General features: G+C 47.9%; 1 protein-coding gene across 3 annotated transcripts in view; it reads left to right on the top strand.

Annotated features, from left to right (window-relative positions):
• The window catches only part of MRAS (muscle RAS oncogene homolog), a 54,501-nt gene that overhangs the window by 14,678 nt on the left and 17,102 nt on the right, over window positions 1-22,721 (top strand). For all 3 annotated transcript variants that reach the window (XM_039220219.1, XM_039220218.1, XM_039220217.1), the window contains one exon: window positions 9,331-9,541. In XM_039220219.1, the coding sequence (XP_039076150.1) occupies window positions 9,349-9,541 (193 nt within the window). In that variant the 5' untranslated portion in view covers window positions 9,331-9,348. The remainder of the gene's footprint in view (window positions 1-9,330; window positions 9,542-22,721) is intronic.

Below are 22,721 nucleotides of genomic sequence, written 5' to 3'. Positions count from 1 at the left end.
CAAGATGCCCCTCCAGGGCAGAATGGGGGCGCTGAGGCCCATACATGGTCAGCGTAAGAGCACACCCAGGAAGGAGCAGTGAGTGCTGAGTTCTGTTGAGTTGTCAGCTGTGGAACCAGCCGGTTCCCAGGGCATGAGCTTGGGCGGGACTCTGGAGGGAAGCAGGAGGGCTTTCCGCAGGAGGGCTTTCCGCAGGAGGAAGGGCTTGAGCTGGGTTTTGAAGAATGCTGGGGATGGGAGCAACTTGATGTTTACTGAGCGCTTGCTGTGGGCCAGACACAACCAGGCAAGTCAGTGGAGCCTGTCGTGAGCACCATGAGGCAGTTGCAGCCACCGTGCCTGCCTCTACAGAAGAGGGAACCGAGATGCCGAGGATACGTAACTGGCTTAAGGTTGCAGGCTGCCTGAGTCCTTGGCTCAGGCTCCGTGCTGAGGGGTGCCAGGGGAGGGGCCGGCCCCAAGCTGGGCAGAGAGTCGTTGGTGTCCAGGGGCATGAGGAAGCAGGCTGGGACCGCAGCAGCGACCAGCCCGGTGGAGAGGGGCCCACAGAAAGGTGCTGGGAGATGGGTCTCAAAGCTACCCGGTACTCCCGCAGGGACAGCTGCCTGACCCCCTGCCTCCTCCCTGGTCCCAAGGGCAGGAGAATGCAGCAGTACGAGACCTGCATGCTGTTGGGCAGACTTTGTCCCAGTTGGGAGCTGGGGCGTGCCTGTTCCAAGTGACTAGTATCTGCCCCTGGTGCCTCTTGGGCCCTGACCTGCTTGGCTGCCTCCCCCACAGAAGTAGGTATGTGGCCTTCGAGGCCTGTGTGACTCAGACCTCACTCTCCTGGCTCTCTGCTGATCTCTTTCCAGCACTCCTGGACCTGCTGCCTCTAGCCTGGCCTGACCCTGTACCCACTCACCATTTTGCCAGCCATGAGAAACTGCCATGGGCTCGGGAGCTGTACTGCATGGTTTCAGAGCCCAGCGCTGCCCCTTTTTAGCTGGATGACCTCAGGAGGGTTAGTTTGCTTTGTTGTTGTGCCTCAGTTTCTTCAACTGTAAAATGGGGATAATCGAAGTTATACCTCACAGGGCTGTTGTGAGAAATAAATGAGCTAATATGGTAAAATCTTCCACCAGCATCAGACACATCACTTACATTAATTGTTAGTTGTGTTTAGCATTGACCACTCTTGTAATTATTATAGTAGGTGTTTCTACACACCTACTCTGGGACTTATGCTGCTGGGGCATAAGTGGCTCAGCTCCAGGCCCTGTCAGGAGGCACTCTCTGGCTAGTGGGTAGGACCCAAGTATGAGCAGAGATATGAGGAAGCACATGGTACTTGGGGGTCCTGAGTAAGGCTAGGGGCACTGATCCCTCCCCTGGTTTACTTCAAGCACTGGCCTTGCCTGGATCTCTGGATCCCTGTCTGACCATCTCTGCCAGCAGTCCAGGTGTGGTCCTGGCAGAGGAGTTCGGATTTGATGGGGTAGAAAAGCAGGGGCTGATGAATTAGCACAAGACTTGGGTAATAGGCTTCTCCAGAGACAACCAGGCAGGCTCCCTCAAAGGTCCTGCGCACCCCCACCCAGCCAGTAGGTGATGTGTTTTGGAGGGAGCCGGAAGAGTGGTGGGTCAGATCTGGGGTGGCAAACAAGTTTCCTCTCTGGATCCGTCACCTGGTTCTGGCTGCCAAGGTGCTGCATCAAAAAGGGTTCTAATACTGAGCAGGAAGAGGACAGTGATTGATTTTGATGCCCACATGGATCTGGGGATGGGAGGAGTGGCACCCAGCCACATACTCACCATCTAAAAGCCAGTGGCATTTAAGGTCCTTTATCACACACTAACACACACGGTTGGGTGGGTGGGTAAGTCTTGATATTATAGTGAGCTGAACGCACTGGTGGCTTCCTGGAGGGGTGGGTGAATGGAGCCAGGATTAGCAGCAATGTGAGACAACGGCCGGAGCAAGGTCTTGGAGAGAGGAGCGTGAAGTCCTAAGGGATATACCGAGTGGCCTAGACCCCTGGTGGGACGGCACACCGTTTACACACAGCCTGCAAGGCAGCAGCCCTGGGGAAGCTGCCCATTTCTGGGAATTGTGCAGAAGGGAAGGGCAGCTCCTGGAATGCAGAGCCATTTCCTCCACACGGGTGGGGTCACTCCCCCCAGCGTGTCCTCATCCCCCTGAGCTGGGCACACCCAGACATCATGGAGCTGAGATTAGCTTCCCAGAGCTGATTCAGCTCAATGTGATGGAAAGTCCATACACTCTCCCAGAAGCTTCATTAGCAGTGAGCGTTCCCCCTCTTCCAGCCTTATCTGTCAGACAACTTACAGTTCAACTGGTAGGATCAGCGGGGGGGGGGAGGGGGGCTTTAAAATAATTAGTATCGGGTGTTGTATGGAAACCAATTTGACACTAAATTTTATTAAAAAAATAATTAGTAGAGAAGTAGAGAAGTGAAAAGCAGTGAAAACTAAATTTTCGATCAGGTTAGCAGCATCTCTGGGGGAGGCTCCGGGTTGGCCACTGTCCCAGCTCCAAGAATCCATGGTCCTTTAGTCAGGGCCAGGGAAGCTACTGACAAGGATGAAGAGTGCCCTGTGGGTTAGTGAAATCACCATGATAGTCAAAGTAAAGCCCCGCGATGCTGTAAGACTCAGCACCCCAGGAACTTGAGGCAGTGTGATGTGACAGTTCCCAGTGGGACCTTCGAGGTCCAGCCAGTCCCCTGCAAGTACCCGCTGAATGGTGGGGAGTGTGCGGCTATGGAGCCTCTCCTGGGCACCAGTTGTTTGGGCCAGGACTTGTGGCATTGCTTTGGAAGTGGGGCTGGCTGCTAGGATGGGGTGCATGGGGAGGCCAGGGAGCCCATGGACCCCTTGACAATTTCTGCAGGCAAAGCTCTTCATTTTTGTTTGTTTGTTTAGTTTATTTATTTATTTTGGGAGAGAGAGGGTGAGCGAGCATGAGTGGGGGAGGGGACAGAAAGAGCAAGAAGGATAGAGGATGCTCTATGCTGTCGGTGCAGAGGCTTATGCGGGGCTTGAACTCATGAACCGTGAGATCATGACCAGAGCTGGAATCAAGAGTTGGACGCCTAACCGACTAAGCTGCCCAGGTGCCCCACAGCTATCCCTTTTATATGTGCCCACTTACAAAAATGGGGAATGTTTCAGGCTATTCTTTTGGGAAACAAAAGAATATTGTTTTTTTGGGAAAAAATTCTTTTTCCCAAAAGAATTCCTAAAAATAATTCAGCCCTAGAAACTGAATCTGGGAGAATGGAACAGATTTGGTAAAGGATCCTAGTCACTGGACACTGCCGTTTTGGGGGTTGGTGGAGCGCTCTGTCATCCCAGGCATTTATATTGGTTATTGTATTGGGTCCTCCAGTGGCCCTGTGCAGTACAGGTGCCTTTAGGGCTGTGGGTGGGGCAGGCAAGTGGCCCAAACCACTGGGGTCTACCAGGTTGTAGGGAGAACAGAGGCCCAACCACTTCACCTATCAGTACAAATATGCCCTTGCTGAGGGCTCCTCAAGCTTTTTTCACAGGGGCCTCACAGATTCCTGTTGTGTCTCTCTCTCTGCCCCTCCCCTGCTTGTGCTCTCTCTCTCTCTCTCTCTCAAAAATAAGAAATGAACATGGGGCGCCTGAGTGGCTCAGTCGGTTAAGCGTCTGACTTAGGCTCAGGTCACGATCTCGTGGTTCATGGGTTCAACCCCTGTATCGGGCTCTGTGCTGACAGCCAGCTCAGAGCCTGGAGCCTGCTTCAGATTCTGTATCTCCCTCTCTCTCTGACCCTCCCCTGCTCCCTCTCTCTCTCTCTCTCAGAAGCAAATAAAACATTAAATTTTTTTTTAAATAATAAATGAACAAACATAAAAAAAAAGATCTCCAGCTACCTGGCTGTAGTCATAGGCTATTAATGACATCCCTGCCACCAGAGTCCCCCTGAGAACCAAGGGAGGCTTTGTATAAGACCCTCTAAGCACACCTTGAAATCTGCTGTGTGAAGAGGCTATCGTGGGGTTGTCTGTCCATCTAGCCTCCCAACTCCTAGGAGCATCACCCCCTGCGTCTTAGCCCAAGGCAGAGCTGTGTGAGTAGAAGTCTTCACAGGGGCAGTTTCCAGCAATCAGTGAAGAGACCCTGAGCCTCCTGTGTGTTGGGCCCTGCCTGGCCCCATAAAAGGCAAGGAAATAAGGAGATGTGGCTCTTGTCCTGTTGGAGCTTCTGTGCTTCTTGGGGAGATGAATCTGCCATTCAGGAAATAACTCCAAACCTTGCAAGATGGTGCTAACCCTGAGAGAGAAAGGGAGCAAAAGACGGCAGCCAAAAAAAGCTCATTTCTCTGGTTAAAGATACCCAAAGTTTTTGTATACGTGTCATTAAAATTGTCCAGGCAGCACGACTGTGTTTGAGGAAGAAGTTTCCAGTAGAGCGAGGGTTTGGGTTGCCTGTGGACTGGGAGGGGCTCTGGGAGTGCTGGTCGCCATGGGAACCAGCACTCCACCGCCAACGCCCGCCCAAGTGGCTGCTGTTCCAAAAGTTGGTTCCTGAGTGGAGGGGGCTGCCTAGAACCTCGGAGCCATTGCCCCTGGAAACAGTGTTCTGAGTGATGGGTGATGAGCCACACAGGCCTCCGGTGGGGCTGAGATGACAGCAGGGCCAATGATGGGGGAGCCTCCAAGTGGACGAAATGAGAGAGGGAGGGAGGAGGGATGGAGGGAATCTTTCCTGGGAATAAAGTCAGCAAGGCACAAGAACAAACATTTAAGCACCTTCTCTGAGCTGGGAACATCTCATAATTTTAATTCCATGCTTAGAGCAATCCTGCAAAGTATTTTCCAATTATTTCAAAGTAATTTTTCCAATTTGACAATAAACTATTTGTAAGAAAAAAAAAAGTAATTTTCTAACTAGTCCCATTTCACAAATAGGAAACTGGGGCTGTGAACAGTAGCTTGCCCAAGGTCCCTCACCTGGTCAGGAGGAGAGTATCTAGCATAGAAAACTGGTGGAGGAACTTTAAAGAGAGACCCTAGGTCCACCTTACACCACCTTCCCACCTCAGAGGGGCCATCCATGAGCCACAAAAGGTAAAGAACTGACATTCTAGAATGATCTCTAAGACGATCTAGAAAGAGCTCTGAGCTTCTAGTTGAGCAGGCTGGAGAGGAAGGGGGTCTTGTGAATCTAAGCATTTTGCTCCTTAACCACCAACCAATTTTTTATTCTGTGGTGACTTGCGTCATAGCCTGTGGTGACTTAAAAAAAAAATCTTTCTCGTTAGCACTCGAGTCCAGCCTATTTTGTAGGAGTGTGGTGCATGCACTTACAAGGACATCACTGAGTCAGGGATTATTTGGGGGGAGGTTGAAGCCTGGAAAAACATGCCCGTTAGGAGAAGAGCCTTTAGAATTGGGGGAGGAGGAGTTCTGGACTCATTCTCTTGTCCCCGCAGCACCTTCTTTTCTTCCTGGGTCCACACTTGCTTTCAGAAGGGCTTTTCTATGTGATTGGTCTGACCTGGTAGGAGGAGGGAGACAGTCCTAACTCCTGGCTGGGAGGGTTGCCTCTTAGCCCTGTGCATGGTCAGGGCCAATGCTGTGGCTAGCAGGTGGTCTGATAGTTGTTCAGAAATGCCGGCACTGAGTCTCTAATTCCTTTGGCCAGACTTTTGCTCCTTGCTGATGCTCTGCTAGGCTTTGGTGATACAGAGAGGGACAAGATAGAGTTCCTGCCTTTTGTGCACATTAAGTGGACTTCAAGCATGCTCGTGCCCTCTGCACAAGGAACTACAGGGCACAGACTAGAAGGTGATGCCTCCCATAAGAAGGGATTCCCGGGCCCAGGCCTGACCTGTGAAGAGGTGTGTGCTCCCCGAGGGGACCCTAGGCGTCTGTAGAGGCCTCTGTATGACCACAGAGCACACTGGGTAACACAAAGCTGGTCGAGAGAAGGAGAGAGTAGAGTGTGAGACGTTGTGGCATAGCTACTGCTGGAGAGGTCATAGTACTGGCAACCAGTAACAGCCTCAAGTGTCCAGTGAAGGAGCCGGAACTTGGCCCATCAGCTATGAACAGCGCTAAAGAGTCCTTTTGTCACAAAAGATCCGGTCCAAGTTTTGTGCTAACTGTGCATTCTAACCCACTTTCATTGAGTCTTAGTTGGGAGGGAACCCTGAGTTGGCTGCCTGTGGTCTCTTGGGAGCTTGCCCCCTGAGCACAGGACTCTGTGAAAGGAAGGAGCCCTTCATCTGACCGTTTCCTGCCAGCTGCCTTGCTTGGCAAGCAGGTCCCCAGGTAATTCTCCTGTGGGTGGTCTGAGCACCACCTCAAAGATTCAGTTCATGTCCTCGATTATACTTACTAGTGTATTTCTTCTCTTGTTTCATTTTGAGAAGAGAATCAGGAGAAAGAATTTTCCTTCTTGATACCTTCCCACCTACTGAGTACTTTTTATTCATGTCGCCAGCAGAGAGTGGAAGGGAGCTCTTTAAAAAGAGCCTTTTTCACAGGCAATATGGTCAACCTGGCCCAGTGACACTGTCCACCCACGGCCAAGACGATGGGTAAGGAGGGGCAGTGAGGGGACCATGCTGACACCTGGCTCCCAAAACCTGAGAGGCAAAGGAGAGCGGGAGCTGGCCCTTGCCCTCTCCCCATTCCTGTTTTCTTCAACTGTCCAGGAGCCTCATTGGATCGTCATCTCTCATCACGTGGGAGAGCTCAGTTCACCAAAACTTCAGTGTGTCCCCACCTTTATCCCACCTGGGGAGATGCAGCACCACATGGGCCTGATATCCGGCACCAAAGGAGCTTAAATCCCCACAGAACTCAGAGTCATACATTTTCAGATAGTCTGAACATTTTATTTGGTGGGAACATTTAAAAAATTGTCTCTTTGAGTATAGGTGACCCACAACATTATATCAGTTTCCCATGTATCACAGTGATTCATCAACTCTGTACATTATAGGTGGAGCTGCCATCAATCACCACGCAATGCTGTTGCAATACCATCAACTCTGTTCCCTGTACTGGACCTTTTATTCCCATTGGTGGGAATATCTTAATATTGTTAAGCTTTCCCAGGATACATAGATAATACTAGCTTATTGTAGCAAGTTGAAAATTGAGAAGGTACCCCCAAATCTGCCAGACTTCTGTCTGCCTAGAACCGCATCTAGACATACAGATATGTAGATGGGTGACTTCATGGGCGTGCAATCATACATACGTGTTGTTTTGCAGCTGTTTGGGGTTTTTTTCATACCTAATATAAACTTTTTCTAGGTTAGTGCCTGACATCCTTTTTAATGGCTACCTAATATATTGCATCGTGTAGGTAAATGTTTTCTTTAACTTTCCCCCACAGCATTTAAGTCGTCTCCACTTTTCCCCCTCTTCTTAATATGTTCGTACACTCATCTGATTATCCCCTTAGCATAAGCTCTCATATGTCATACAGCTTCGAGAGAGGGTGTGTCATTTTAGATTTTGATATATTTGTGCGAGTGTGTTCTCAGCCCAGTTGGGACAGACATCCACGCTCACCCGCACTGTATAAAAGCGCCTGTACTTCCTCGCACTGCAGGGAAATCCTAAATGTCAATGCCAAGCTTCCGTAACTGCGCAGGGTTATGCAATGACTCTCACTTGTAGCCCCATGTGAATCAGTGTGGCCACATAACCCACATTTGTGTCTACCACCCTTCGTGTTGAAATCTAGAATTGAGGACTCTTTAGAGCTGCAAATAACTGTAAAAAATCCAGTCCTTTAATCCGATAGGTAAGGAAATTATGGCTCAGCGTGGCCATTCCAACAAGCAGCAATGCACACGGGACGTCCAGTCCTTTGTCCCCGCACCCTTCAGGGTCCCTGTCACCCCCCCACCATGCCTTTCTGCCTCCTAGCTTGTGCAGAGATTCCTGCTGTGCTGGAACACTGAGGCAGGAGCAAGCTTGCACTCCCCGGCGCCAGGGCCGGCCCCAGGCTGCCCGGGACCACCAGAGCAGGAGGCCGCATTGCTTCTCCCTGGCCCCCTGGCCGGTCCGCAGGCAGCACCTTTCCTCTCTGGCAATGCCCCTTGTGTAGCGCTCCTTCCACGCTCCCTGCTTCCCACCTCCCTCTCCTCCCTGTCACTTCACGACGCTGTTTCCAGTGATGACTCTTCACTCCTCTGCTGTCACCTCTTCACAATCAGTGCTTATCTGTTAAGGCTTAGTTATTCTTCAGAATCCTGACGCCACATTTCCGGCCCCTGCCTGGTTGCCTTAGCTCAAGGTTTCTCAACCTGAGAACTACTGATATCGTAAGATGGATGATTCTTTGTTGAGGGGGAGGGGTGGGGGCTGTCCTGTGCATTGTAGGATGTGTAGCCGCAGCCTTGGACTCTGCTCACTAGATGCCAGTAACACCCACTTAGTTTTAACAGCCAAAATTATCTCCAGACATTGCACATGTCCCCCAGGGACAAAACTGCTCCTGCTTGAGAACCACTGCCTTAGCTAGACACGACATCATTCTTCCTCCCCCTCCCCCCAACTAAAACGGGTTGACCAGATGCCACGAGATGCTAACACAACTTTTTTTTTTTTTTTAATTTGAGAGAGAGAGCACGCTCACACACAAGCAGGGAAGAGGGGCAGAGAGAGAGGGAGAGAATTTTTTTTTTTTTTTAGTTTTTATTTCTCTATTTTAAGAGAGGCAGAGTGGGGGCTAGGGGGGAGAGAATCCCAAGGAGGCTTCATGCTCAGCGCAGAGCCTCATGTGGGATCAATCCCATGACCCTGGGTTCATGACCTGAGCCAAAATCCAGAGTCAGATATTCAACCCACTGAGCCACCCAGGCACCCACTAGCACAACTTTCTGATGACTAAGGGCAAGGAGACTGAGGGAAAGGAGCAAGGGGGCATGGTGCTCTAGGCTGCTTTGCCCGTCCCTTCCTTAGTTCAGGCGACCTCAAATCCTCAGGCACAGCAGTCCTGCGACAGAGTTGATGTAGAAGGTGAACCTCTATGCTATCCCTGCTCAGACTAGCACGCACATGTTCACTGGTACAGGACTAGGGTAGACCTGAGTGGGGGGAAAGCTTCTTTGACGTAGCTTTTTTGGCTTTACTTGTTAAAGACTTCAGGGCATCTAGCAGCATTGTGTCCACAAAAGCAGGTGTGGCACATAATTGATATTCAATAGATTGAATAAACACATGATTGGGAGTATTTATTACTCTATAAGGAGGGAGGAAAACTCATGAATATTTTCCACTCAAGGTCAGAAAGGAAAAAGCCCCCTGGCTTATTATACATGTCTTGCCTCCCCAGGTGTGACCTATCAGAAACATGGCAACCAGCGCCGTCCCCAGTGACAACCTCCCCACTTACAAGCTGGTGGTGGTGGGAGATGGGGGTGTGGGCAAGAGCGCCCTCACCATCCAGTTTTTCCAGAAGATCTTTGTGCCTGACTATGACCCCACCATTGAAGACTCCTACCTGAAACATACGGAGATTGACAATCAATGGGCCATCCTGGACGGTGAGACGTGGATGGCAGCCCTGCATGGGGGCGGGGCACATGAGGCAGAGGGTCAGGGGAAGTTGACCAGCTTCCCTGGGGTGGATGGTATCTTTCATGTTGTCATTATGGGATGGTTGGTATCAGGCCATGTATGTTTTCCAGGGTGAGTTCTGAACAGCTTTGTGGCAGTCACAATGTGTATACAACAAAGAGGCAAGGCTAGCATCATGCCAACTCACTGATGTCATGTTTGTTATTTCTTGCTGATCTGAAGCTCTGATTAGCATTTACAGATGTCTCTGGCTAATAAAAAAAATATGGGAAACAAATTATTTTTTAGTGAGCATAGTTTATTTTTCTTTGAGGGCAAAATCTTGCATTTGCCATTGTTTCTAGTTTAGTCTAAATTGGCCTAGAATAGCAATTCTCAAGATGTGGGTATCCAGGCCAGCAGCCTAGGATTACCAGGGAGCTTCTCAAAAATGAAAACCCTCAGGCTCTACAGATCCAGAAATTCTGAGGGTGGAGCCCAGCAATCTGTGTTTTAACAAACCCTCCAGGTGATGCTAAAGTAGAGATCCGCTGCTCTAGGTTCTTCCTGGTTATGGCTTTGTACTGAGTCTCTCTTTTAAACAAAGAGCCAGTAAGGATAGACTGTAATTGTACAAGGGGAACTTTGAAAACCACTGGGTTGCACTATCAGATATGTGATTTGCAGGTATTTTCTTCCAATCTGTGGCATGCTTTTCATTCTCTTAACAGTGTCATTGAAAGACCGGAGCTTTTAATTTTGAGGAAGTCCAGTTTATCAGCTTGTTTTTTATGGATTGTGCTTCTGGTCATGTCTAAAATATTTGCCTAGCCCAAAGTCACAAAGGTTTTCTTCCAATGTTTTCTTCTAGCAGTTTAATGGCTTTAGGTTCTGTATTTAGGTTTATGATCTACTTTGACTTAATTTTTGTACATGATATGAGGTATGGAACAAAAGTTTTTTGGGGAGGGTTGGGGTATGATTTTTTGGGGTTTTTTGGTATATGGAGATGCAGCTGTTCCAGCGCTGTTTGTTGAAAAGTTTCTCCTTTCACCACCGAATTGCCTTTGTGCCTTTGATGAAAATTAGTTGCCCATATATTCTGCTTGTTTGGCCTATCTGTTTATCTTAGCACCAATACCACACTATCTTGATAACTGTAGCCTTATAACAAGTCTTAAAATTATGAATTGTTAAGTCCTCAAGTTTGTTCTTTTTTTGAAGTTGCTTTGTCCACTCTAGGTCCTTTGCATTTCCATATGAATTTAAGAACCAGTTAAACTCTAAACTTGGAGATTTTGATTGAGATTTTGTTGAATCTGTAGATCTTCAGATTTGAGAAGAATTGACATCCTACTAATGTTGAACCTTTCAACCCATGAATGCAGTATTTCTCCACTTATTTAAGTCTTCTTTATTTTTCATTAGAGAGAGAGTGTGTGTGAGCAGGGGAGAGGGGTAGATGGGGAGAGAGAAAGAATCCCAGGCAGGCTCCATGCTGAGCATGGAACCCAACTCGGGCTCGTTCCCATGACCCAGGGATCATGACCTGAGCCAAAATCAAGCGTCAGACACTCAGGCTCAATTGACTGGGCCATCCAGACACCCCTAGGTCTTCTTTAACTCTTACATCAATTGTTTTACAGATTCAGTAGCATAGGTCTTTTGCATATTTTGTCAGATTTATATCTACAATCTGTATTATAAATCATATTTTTTATTTCAGTTTCCAGTTGTTTGTTGCTAATATGTAGTAATGCAGTTGCATTATGTATATTAACTGTAACCTGCACCCTTGCTAAACTCACTTATTAGTTCTGGTGGCTTTTTTGTAAATTCTTTTGGGCTTTCTGCAGAGATGGTCATGTCTGTGAGTAAAGATGGTTTTACTTCTGCCTTTCCAAACTGGATGGCTTCTGTTTCTTTTCTGTGCCTTATTTCACTGACTAAAGACATACTTGTCCTGTTCTTGATCTTAAGGAGAAAGCTTTCAGTCTTTCAGCAATAAATACGATGTTAGCTATAGGTTTTTTATCCATTCCCTGTATCAGGTTGAGGAACTTCCTATTACTAATTTCCTGAGAATTTTTATGACGTGTGGTATTGGATTTTGTCAAATGCTTTTCTGTGTCTACTGAGATACTCATATGGTATTTCCTTTTTAGTGTGTCAGTATGGCAAATTATGTTAATTTTTCTAATGTTAAACCAACATTGTATCCCTGGGATAAATCCTACTTGGTCATGATGCATTATCCTTTTAATATTGCTGGCTTTGATTTGCTAAAATTTTGTTTAGAATTTTTGTATGTATGTTCTTGAGAGCTCTATTGGTCTGCAGTTTCCTTACCATGCCTAGTAATGCTGGCTTTATAGAATGAATTGAGAAATATGCTCTCTTCTTCAATTTTCTGGAAGGGTTTGAACAAAATTGGTATTATTTCTTCCTTAACTATTCAGTAGAATACACCGATGAGGCACTCTGGGGCTGGAATTTTCTTTGTTGGAAGATTTTAAACTACAAATTCAATTCCTTTAATAAATGTAGAGCTATTCAGATTATTTGTTTCTTCTGTGAGTTTTGGTAGTGTGTGTCTTTAAAAAAGCTGTTCATTTCGTCAGAGTTATTAAATTTATTGGCGTAAAGTTGTTCACGATACTCTCTTATTTTCTTGTTAATATCAGTAGAATCCATAGTGATGTTTCCTCTCTCATTCCTGGTGTTTTTCATTTGTGTCTTCTCCTTTTTCCCTAAGCAGACAGTCTAGAGATTTATCAGTATCATTGATTTTCACAAAAAAACAACTCTTGAGGCCATTGACTTTTCCCATTTGGTTCCATTGATTTTCACTCTTAGCTTTATTATTTCCTTTTGTCTGACTACTTTGGATTTAATTTGTTTTTTCTTTGACTTTTTAAAGTGGAAGCTGATGTGATTGATTTGAACATTTCTTCTTTTCTGAGATCTTCATTTGGTGCTATAAATTCCCCGAAACTACTTGTCATCCTACATATTCTAAAACCCTCTGTTTTCATTTTCATTCAGTTCAGAATACTTTCCAATTTCCCTTCTGAGATCTTATTTGACCCATAGGTTATTTAGAAATATTTAGTTTTCAAGTATTTTGGAATTTTCCAGAGATCCTTTTGTTACTGGTTTCTATTTTAATTTCACTGTGTCAGAGAACATAAAGTATAATATTTAAATTATTTTAAATCTGTTGAGGCTTATTTTATGACCCAGGATATGTTCTCTCTGGTAAATGTTCCATGTACAAATGAAAAGAGTGAGTATTCTGCCATTGTTGGGTGGAACATTCCATGAATGTCTGTTATGTTGTTTGGTCTTGGTTGTTTCAAGTGAGAAGATAAATCTGGTCCTTGTTACTCCATCTTGGCTGGAACCAGAACTGAATCATTCTTTCTTTCTTTCTTTCTTTTAATTTTTAAAGTTTATTTATTGATTTTGAGAGAGAGAGAGAGTTTGTGTAAGCAGGTACAGGCAGGGTAGGGGCAGAGAGAGGGAGACAGAGGATCCCAAACAGCTACATGCTGTCAGCACAGAGCTTGATGTGGGTCTTGAAGTCATGAACTGTGAGATCATAACCTGAGCCAAACCAAGAGTTGGACATTTAACTGACTGAGCCACCTAGGCACCCCATGAATCCTTACTTAAAAAAAAGTGACAGCTTTGTGTATATACTGAATTGTGTATTTTAAGAAGGGCGAATATTATGGTATTTGAATTATATTGTAGTTTTAAAAACTACCATCCTTCAGGGCTTTGGCTGTAGTCCTGAAACTGAATAGTTCACCAGGAACCAAACACATTCCCATCTCTGGGATTTTGCATTTGGTATTCTCTCTGTCTAGAATGTTCTTTCAGAAATACATTCTCACTTCGTGTAGGTCTCCACTTAAATGTTAAGTTTATCTAAGAAGTCTTTCCTGACCAAACCATCTGTACTAGTACCCACCCCACCCCTTGTCATTCTGTCCCCTTGATTAACTCTTTTTCTTTATTCTACCTTTTACTGTTAAACATGTATTTGTTCAATATATTTATTTGAGTTTTTGTTGTTTCCTGATAAAATATGAAGTTTTGAGAGCGAGACTTTCTTTTATTTACTGCTGTATTTTCAGTTCTAAACTACTGCTTGGCTCATAGTATGTCCTCAGTACATGTGTGTGAAATGAATGTATGAATAAGTCCTAGACAATATATGTGCAGTCACAGGCATGAAGTGCTAACTATGTTATATAATAAATATATATGACCTCTAAAATTTAAAACTTGCACTTATGTACTTTCTAAAAATCATCTCCATGCATCACCCATTCGAATATATGCCATATTTTGGGATATACTGAGTTAAAGAAATATAAACTGTTTCTTTCCTGTGGGACTTAAGAGAATCTTCAATATACAAACATAACATTGGAAATATATTGGTAGGATAGGTTGTCCTTAGGGTTTCCCAGAGAACTGCTGTTAGCACATCATTCTGGACTCTTTTCACAGAAAACATCCTGAAAAACATTGCATAATGCGTGTGAGAGAGTAACACCATTGCCTGGTGCATAATTGGGACTTAATGAACATTAGTTCTCTATACAGCCATATTGACTTCCCTAACTTTTTCTTTTTCGTAAAGTAGCTTTGGGTATTAGATTCATTTCTGGGGGAAAAATGTTCCCAAGGGTGAGTTTTAGGAAGATGTTGTGATAATGCTTATAGCAGCAGCAGCAGCAGCAGAGAAAAGGGAAGCATGGCCACAGCACTGCTTTATAAGCAGGAATTTGCAAAGCTTGTGTTCTGTAGCTCCTGGGCTCCCCTGGGATGCTGTGCCTCTCAACCTGCCCCCTGAATCCAGCCTAACGCGGGGCATTGCCCACCCAGGGTGTCCTCAGGCACAGATACTAGATTACTACATTTCTCCACTCAGTTAGGTCTCATATTAAAAAAACAAAGGCGGGGTGCCTGGGTGGCTCGGTTGGTTAAGTGGTTGACCTCAGCTCAGGTCATGATCTCATGGTTTGTGAGTTCAAGCCCCGTGTCCAGCTGTGTGCTGACAGTTCAAAGCCTGCTTGGGATTCTGTGTCTCCCTCTCTCTCTGACCCTCCCCCTGCGCACACTCTGTCTCTTTCTATCGCTCAAAACTGGATAAATGTTTAGAAAAAGGAAGGAAGGAAGGAAGGAAGGAAGGATGAAAGGAAGAAAGGAAGAAAGGAAGAAAGGAAGAAAGGAAGAAAGGAAGAAAGGAAGAAAGGAAGAAAGAAAGAAAGGAAGAAAGAAAGAAAGAAAGAAAGAAAGAAAGAAAGAAAGAAAGAAAGAAAAGAAAGGCTTAAAACATTCCTTTTAAATATAATTAGCCTGGCATTTAAAAGGATGCCCCATATTTTGGGAGCTTTAATCAAAGGCTGGTTGTATTTAGGCTTGAATGTAACTCTGACCCATCTGGGGCTGGACTCCTCTGGGGTAGAGTGCAGCCCTGGGATGGACAGGACTTTCCCGGGGCCTCCGGAGCCCTGACCTCCCGCTTCCCTGGAGGCCGTACCACCCTGGGGGGTGGTGCTAAGCCCAGGAAGCCTTCCAAGTAGTCTGAACTCTGGGGTTGCTGTTCTTCCAAATTCAAAAGGAGCAAAAACATGACAGCTTGATAATGATGAGGAGGAGGAGGAAGAGAACGATGAGAATTATGAGGGCAGTAATGATCTTTATTGAGCAATTACTATGTAGAAGCCCCATGCCACGCACACTGCATACACTCTCTTTTAATAATTACAGCACTACTGTGCCAGCTACTATTGTTGTCTCCATAAAAATAAAGCCCAGCGAGATTCACACACCTAGTGATGGCTTGAACTCCACTTTGTCTCCTGGGTGGGAAAATTCTCCGTTAGTCTGATTGGGTGGGAAAATTCTCTCTCACAAGCTGATCCCTGGGCCTCTGGGAATGGATGTTGACATCCTGGGAAGAGGGGGATGTGGCCTAGATTATCAGGCTCAATAGACAAGTTCACCTGCCCCTCTTACAACTTGCCCGAGGTCCTTAGGAGGGCCCGGTGCTCTTCCTAAGCTTTCTCAAAAGCCTTCTCTTTGGTTGCCACACAGGATTCTCTCATAGGCTTTTTGCTTTCTTACAAACTTTTTTCTTACTTTCTTTCAAGGAGCTCATTGCCCTGGTTCTCCCAGAATCTGAGACACAGGAGACAGCTGACCTCAGGGGCCAGCAGCCGGGCTCCCCGGTGTCTGGGATCCCTAGGCATTGGAGCAAGCCTGCTCTGGGTTCTTTCCCATGGGTCCCATGGGACCCTGGGCTCCCCTGTCATTGTTAGAGCCCAGCTCTGGGAGCGTCTCCTCGCTGACTGGTGCCCACCTCTCTGTGGTGGGGTTGCATCAGCTCCCCCATCTGCCGGCTCTCCAGACTTCTCTCCTGGTCCTAGACTTTGATCCCTGCCTCATCGTGGCTTTCAGCCACATGACTCACCCCAGTTCTCAGGTTTCATGAATCAGGAAGAACCAAGCTTTCGGCAGAGTCTTGAAGTTTTGTATGTATGTATGTATGTATGTATGTATGTATGTATATGTACGTATATATGATCTTGTTGTGACAAAATATACATAACACCATTGTAACCGTTTTTAAGTGTACGGCTCTGTGGCCTTAAGTCCATCCACCTTGTGCATCCATGGCCACCATCTGTCTGCAGACTTACTCATCTCTTGCTGAAACTCTGTACCCACTACACGATAACTCCGACTCCCCTTGCTCTAGCCCCTGGAGGCCACCATTCTGTGTTCTGTCTCTTTGAATTTGACTACTCTGAGTACCTCATATGTGTGGACCCATACAGTATTGGTTCCTTTGTGACCGACTTACTTAACTTAGCGCAATGTCTTCAGGGTTCATCCATGTTATAACATGGGTCCGAATTTCTTCATTTGTGAGACTGAATACCATCCCACTGTAGATTATACCACATTTTGTTCAACCATTCGTGCAGTAGCCGGCACTGGGACTCTGTCCACTTTTTGGCTATTGTGAATCATGCTGCTGTTGCTGCTGTGCCCATGAGCGTACAAATACCTTTTCCAGTCCATGCTTTCAGTTGTTTTGTCCTGGAGTTCTTGTGTGCCTGGTTTTTGTTTTTGTTTTGTTTTTTTTTTTTCTGTTAGGCTACGGCTGGCAGGCTCCTGAGCTATGCCATGATACCATGCTATGGTATCACCCCCTTCACTTTATACCTAAGGAAACTGTGGTGCAGATGGAGAATGACTTGCCTAAGATCAAGCTAGAGGCAGAGCCAGGCCCAGGTGCTCTCATCTCTGCCGAGCACACCCCCGTCTTGTTGTGCTGCCTCCTGTTTGGACCCAAGCCCTGCAGGTTGGGATATTGACCACATCCTCTGCAAGCCTGTCCACAATAAGGGTGCGTGTCACTGGGCCTTCTCACCTGTACAGTTCCCTGTCCCACCCTCTTCCCGGCCTTGCATCTTTCTTCCATCAACAGAGAACAGCAGTGGGCCCTGACTCTCCCCACACCTCTCCCCACGAGCTGCTCCTGGGCCCAGCTCTGCAGCCGCCCTGTTCCCCTGGGTCCCCATTAACAGCTTGGTCTTTGCAGAGAGTGAAAGCTCCAGCCCTTCTCCTGCACCCTCAGATGCTGGGATGTTTCCACCCTGGCTTCTGCCCAAACTTCAGACACAAGTGCTCTTGTCTTCTCTGAGCAGCCTGGACCTGGCTTTTCCCTGAACGCCCGAATCCACATTCTTTCCGGGGAGGGGGAGGGAAGGAGGACATTGGAAGGGCAGCGAGAGAAAAACGAAGACTTACTAAGTGTAATTTTTCTGAGCTAGAGGATTTACTTGGTGAGCCGGCTTCAGAGTAAGCACTGTCCCACGGGCCCCCAACTAAAAATGGGGTACATGCAGAGCTGGCCTGTCCTTCCAGCTCCGCCCCCATCCTCCCCTTTTCCTGCTGGCAGTGATGTGGGAGGAATTTCCCTCTTTGTCTTTATGAGGGAACATGGCCTCAGATTATGAAATCCAGCCCTACAAGCCTCTGCCTGACCCTTTATCCAGGTTCTATCAGCCATCACTGCTTGAATGCTTCCAGAAACGTGGAGCTCACTGATCTCCGAGGTGCTCAGGGCAATGCTTCCTGGTATGTTGAAGCCAGATCTGCCTCCCAAGCCCTCGTTCACAATGGCTCCTTCTGCATCATTGCTGCGGAGCACTTACTCCTGACCAGACTTTTCTGGAAGGCCAGAGCCTGTGCTAAGAACTTTGCAGGGATTGTTTTATTTCATCCCTGTAACAGTTCTGCTAAGTTGAGGTTAGTGTCTCTACCTTACAGGTGAGCATGGCTGCTCCTTAGCCAGTATGCACCGGTACTGCCATACTCGTTGATAAAATACTGCAATACTTCCAAATCATTGGAAAATTGCTGCATTTGCTGTCCTGTGTCCCTGAGGACCCCTCCCCTGGGGACCCAGACCTCCTATTCCAGTGTCTGTCCAGCAGCCCTCTGATCTGTCAGGCCCCTGCAGGGGGAGGGAACCAAGATTCAGAGAGGGGAATTAACATGTCCAAGGCCACACAGCTGATTAGAGCCCCTTTCCTCTGACCCTGAAGCAAAGGATCTTACTCCTGCTTTGTGTCAGCTTAGCCCCACTAGCCAACCTGGGAGCTGGAGGGGCGCACCAGCAGCCAGTGACCTAGCGTCAGCTCAGCAAGGCTGTGTGATGACGGTGTGTATGCAGTGTATGCCCCTCCCCCTTCAAAGTCACAGCACAGCCAGGCATCAGTCCTGGGGTTTGTACCCCAGACCCCAGGTGAGTTTCCTCTTGCTGACAGGTCCTATGCTCCTGCAGTTAATTTAGGCTTTTGCTCTGATTTCAGAACTTCATGTTGATTGCTCTTGGAAGTCATGTTACCAGTTTGGACTAGGGCACCAATGAAGGCAGTAATGAGAAGGAGTTAGTTGAACTTCTGATGTGTTTTGGAGGGGGAAACAACAGCATTTGTGGATGAAGTATATGGCATGAGCTGGGGGAAGAGAGAGAAAGCCTTTGGCCTGCACTACCGGTAGAATAGTTAGATTTGTCAAGATTAGGAAGACTGGTGAAAAGCAAGTTTTGGGGGAAATCAGGAGTTTAATTATGGACATTTTAAATCTGAGATGCATTTCTCATATACAAATAGAAGTCAAACAGGCAGCCAGATGTCTGAATCTGGAGTAAGGGGAGATGCATAGGCTGGAGATGGAAATTTTGGAGTGGACATGTAAAGCCGTGAGATGAGAGGTGGCCAACAAAGTGAATATGGGGGACTGAGTGTAGGGACCCACCAGCATTTAGAGGGTAGAGAGATAAAGGGACAGAGCAGGACCAGTCACTGCAGTAGGAAAAGAACCGGTGAGAGTGATGTCCCAAGGCCAAATGAAGAAAGCTCTTCAGAAAGGAGGGAACCATCAACAACTGGGCTGAGTGTACCAGCCAGATTCATGTCAGATGTCAGCAGGTAGCCCAGTGGGATGAAGACTGAGAAGTGCTAATTGGATTTAGTGACATGAAAGTCATTGGTTACTTGACAAGATCAATTTTTGATAGAGTGGTCAGGAATGAAAGTCTGATTGTAGTGGGTTCAAGAGAGAGTGGAGGGGAGGAAGAGCAGGCAATGAGAACAGACAAGGGGTGTGGCTGTAAAGAGGAACAGAGAAATGGACAGCAGCTAGAAGGAGATGTAAGGTCAAGGGGCAAGGTTTTTACTTATAATTTTTTGGCCTTATTTTTTTAAGGTGAGAGAAACTATAGTATGTTTGCATTCTGGTGGAAATGAACCACTAGAGAGAGAAGTGGATGATGCAGGAGACATCAATAGCAGCAGTGCCCTTGTATAGTTGGAAGAAGACAGGACCCAGTGCTCAACTGGAGGGGATGGGCTTGGATGGGAACAGGGCCAGGTCATCCCCTGTAGTAAGAAGACAAGTGGAGTGTGTGTGTCAGAGAAGAGGGGGCTCCTCATACAATTTTTTTTTTCATTGAAATACAATTCCATGGAAAATCCTCCCCTTTAAAGTATACAATTCAGTGTTTTTCAGTCTATACCTACAGTTGCGCAGTCACAACTGCTGACGGATTCACAAATCAGCAATCACTTGGATCACCACTGATTCCCCAACATTTTCATCTTCTCTCCCTGGAAGGCTCACCCCATTAAGCACTCATTCCCATTCTCCCCCACCACCTCCCTCAGTCCCTGAAACCACTGACCTACTTTCTGTCTTTACGGATCAGTCTGTTCTGGACATTTCCTATAAATGGCGCCATACTCTAAGTAGCCTTTCAGTTAGAAAATGACTGGGCTCTTTCACTCAGCGCACTGTTTTTAAGGTGCATCCTGTCATAGCTTGATGAGAGTAATATTCTAGTGTATGTATCACAGTTTCTTTATCCACTCATCCATTGGCAGCCATTCAGGTTGTCTCCCCCTGGGACCTCAGTGGATACTGCTGCTGTGGACATTCATGTGCAAGTTTTTGCGTGCATGTGTTTTCACTTCTCTTGGGTATGTCCCTGGCATGGAATGGCTGGGTCCTGTGCTGACTCTAAGTTTTGCTTTTTTAGGAAATGCTAAACTGTGTTCTGCAGTGGCCACACTCCCCCACAGTGTGCGAGGCTTCCTCAGTCTGTGACGTGGGTTGATTTGGTAGCTTTGCACCTGTTTCACTCAGCTGGGAGTGGAGGCTGGAGGAGAGGAGGCAGTGCGAGGCTGTGGCCCAGGAGTAGGAGAGGACTGGATGGGGATGTGTTTAGATTAGTTGGGTGCTCTAAGTTGGGTGCAGAAGTCGGTACTAGGACTCTAAAGGGAGCCTGGAGCATGGCTGTGAGTTCTCTCTTCCCAGCTATGTGTGGCCACCCAGGGGCAGGTGTGAGGCAGGTGGACGGTTTGGGGTAAGCAGGTGGGGTGTGTGTCTTCCATCGCTGGCGACCTCAGGTGCTCTGTCCTCACCCCCTGCTGGTAGACCTGTGCCTCTTCACAGGCCTTGGGGACACTGCTGGCTCCCCGCTCAAAGACAGGCTGGTGCCAGGAGCAGAGCAAGGCTTGGCCCCAGATAGCCTGGCGTTCAAATCCTGCCTTTCCTACTCACCAGCAGTGTGAACCTGAGCAGGTGACTGCCTTGCCCGACTTCATTTCTTCACCTGTAAAGTGTTGCCCCCCTCCCCACACCTCCCTCCCAAGTGATTGTGAGGAAGAAAGGGGGTTGTAGGCCAACACTTTGCCTCCCTGCTCCTCTCCCTTGCCAGGCCCCTCTCCCTCTACGATCTGTCCCTGGGACGTTCCTGGTTACACAGCTGAGACCCACGTGCCTGCTGCCCTTTTGTCTCCCCAAGAGGGGTATTTTTTAGGGCTAGCAGTGTTCCTAGCTCTGCTAAGAATTCCGCAAAGCCACGGATCATCTCCCTGAACGAATGTGCACCTACACATGCAATGTGTTCACCTAGTCAGGGAAGTTAGGGACCTCATGAAAATGTGTCCCAGGGCATCGCCCCATTCCCCCAGCTGCAGTAGTGTGGCCTCCGGAGCAGTTGTCCCCTAGGGCTGGTGGTCAGCACTTCTGTCCTGTCATCCTGAAGTGAGTGAGTTGAGGTTGGGGCCACTGCCGGAGGGAGGGAAGCTTCCGCATCGTCAGGGAGCCGGCCCTGCCTGCCGCAGCACCGAGCCTCCTCCTCCTTAGATAGTCCCAAGTGGCTGGCTCTCCACGCCCTGCACGCACTTCGGAGAAGAAAGCAGCCCTTTTTTTGGGAACAGTGTATGGTCGATGGGTCCACCCTTCTGCCTGACACCCAGCCCACTCTGTACACACCCTTAACCAGAAAGGGGAACACAAGAAAAATAGTAAAGAGCCCTCATCACTAGTGGTGCTCAGCTAGGTGGCATATATTTATTGGAATCTTCTCCTGGGAAGGGCACAGGCCTCCCCACCTGACTCCCCTGTGAAGTGGGTGTGGCCCCTCTTGCCTCCCATGACAGCCTGTGGTGTAAAGAAAGGTAGAAAACAGCAGGCATGGTCCTTGGGGGTACCTCTAGAAACCGTCCTCTCTGTTCTCATATTCCAGAACCAGTACTTCACCATGAAAGGCACATAACACAAGTTAAAAAGTCACTTCTCAGTGATTTCCTTTACCGCTGGCCCTGGGCTGGTTGAACACGGTAACTGCATTTCCTGTGGCACGCATGTGATCTGTCTGGTCATTCTGTACGGATAGTTTGGACCTGAATTGGGTGCTGAAGCTTTTGAGAGACCCAGGGAAATGAAAGCCAGGCTCCCCTTCCCCTCGCCCTCTGGAGCTCCACCCCGTGCTGAAGGGTCCAGCCAGGCCTGGAGGCCCTGACTGGGAGAAACCACAGAACCCATAACCCAGTAGGAAGGGCTCAAAGACACAGGTCCGAGGCTGGGGCTATCAGGAGAGGAGGCAGACTGCAGCCATGCGGCCGGGCAGCAGGGGTAGCTGGCTGAGAGGGAATTCTGGTTCATGTGTGCAAAGCGTTGTGATCGAGACACAGCCCGGCTGGTTCTGGGTGGCCAGACCCGCACTCTGGCTGAAGATGAGACTGGATGAGTAAGGACAGCTGGGTCTTGGGGAAGTTGGGGTGGCCTCCTTCCCAGTGTGTGGACTTGAGCAGATCCCTTTAACTCCCTGGGCCTCAGTTTCCGCATTTGTACTAGGCCATGAAGAGGACCCAGAGGGCATGTGAGCTTAAAACCCCAGCAAAGTGTCTGCCGCCAGTGGGAACATGGTGGGTAGGACTGTTTTCAGCCAAAGAGCTCAGACTGTATCCTGGGCTGCTACCAAGGTCAGAGCCCCAAGCCCATGGCAGGGTGTGCCTCCCACTGGAGGCCCTGGAGGAGGAAGAAGAGGCGGAAGAGAAGAAGGAAGAGGAAGAGCAGGAGGGAGAGAGGGAGGGAGAAGGAGGAGGGCTCAGCTGGGACCCAAGCTGGTGCCCCATATGCTGACTGCCCGTCTGCGGGGGTGGTGGGCCCCATGCTATGCCCACATGTGGGGCTTGGCTTCTGAAGTCCACAAGATCTAAGAGCAGCCCTGGGGTTCCCATTTAAACCCTCCTCAGCCACACTGCTGTCCCTGTTATCCTCTGCATG

This window comes from Hyaena hyaena, unplaced genomic scaffold, assembly GCF_003009895.1.
Source record: "Hyaena hyaena isolate Hyena2069 unplaced genomic scaffold, ASM300989v1 scaffold_870, whole genome shotgun sequence".
In the NCBI taxonomy this organism is placed as follows: domain Eukaryota; kingdom Metazoa; phylum Chordata; class Mammalia; order Carnivora; family Hyaenidae; genus Hyaena; species Hyaena hyaena.
Note: the sequence above shows the minus strand (reverse complement) of the source record. Positions and strands in the feature narration are given on the sequence as shown.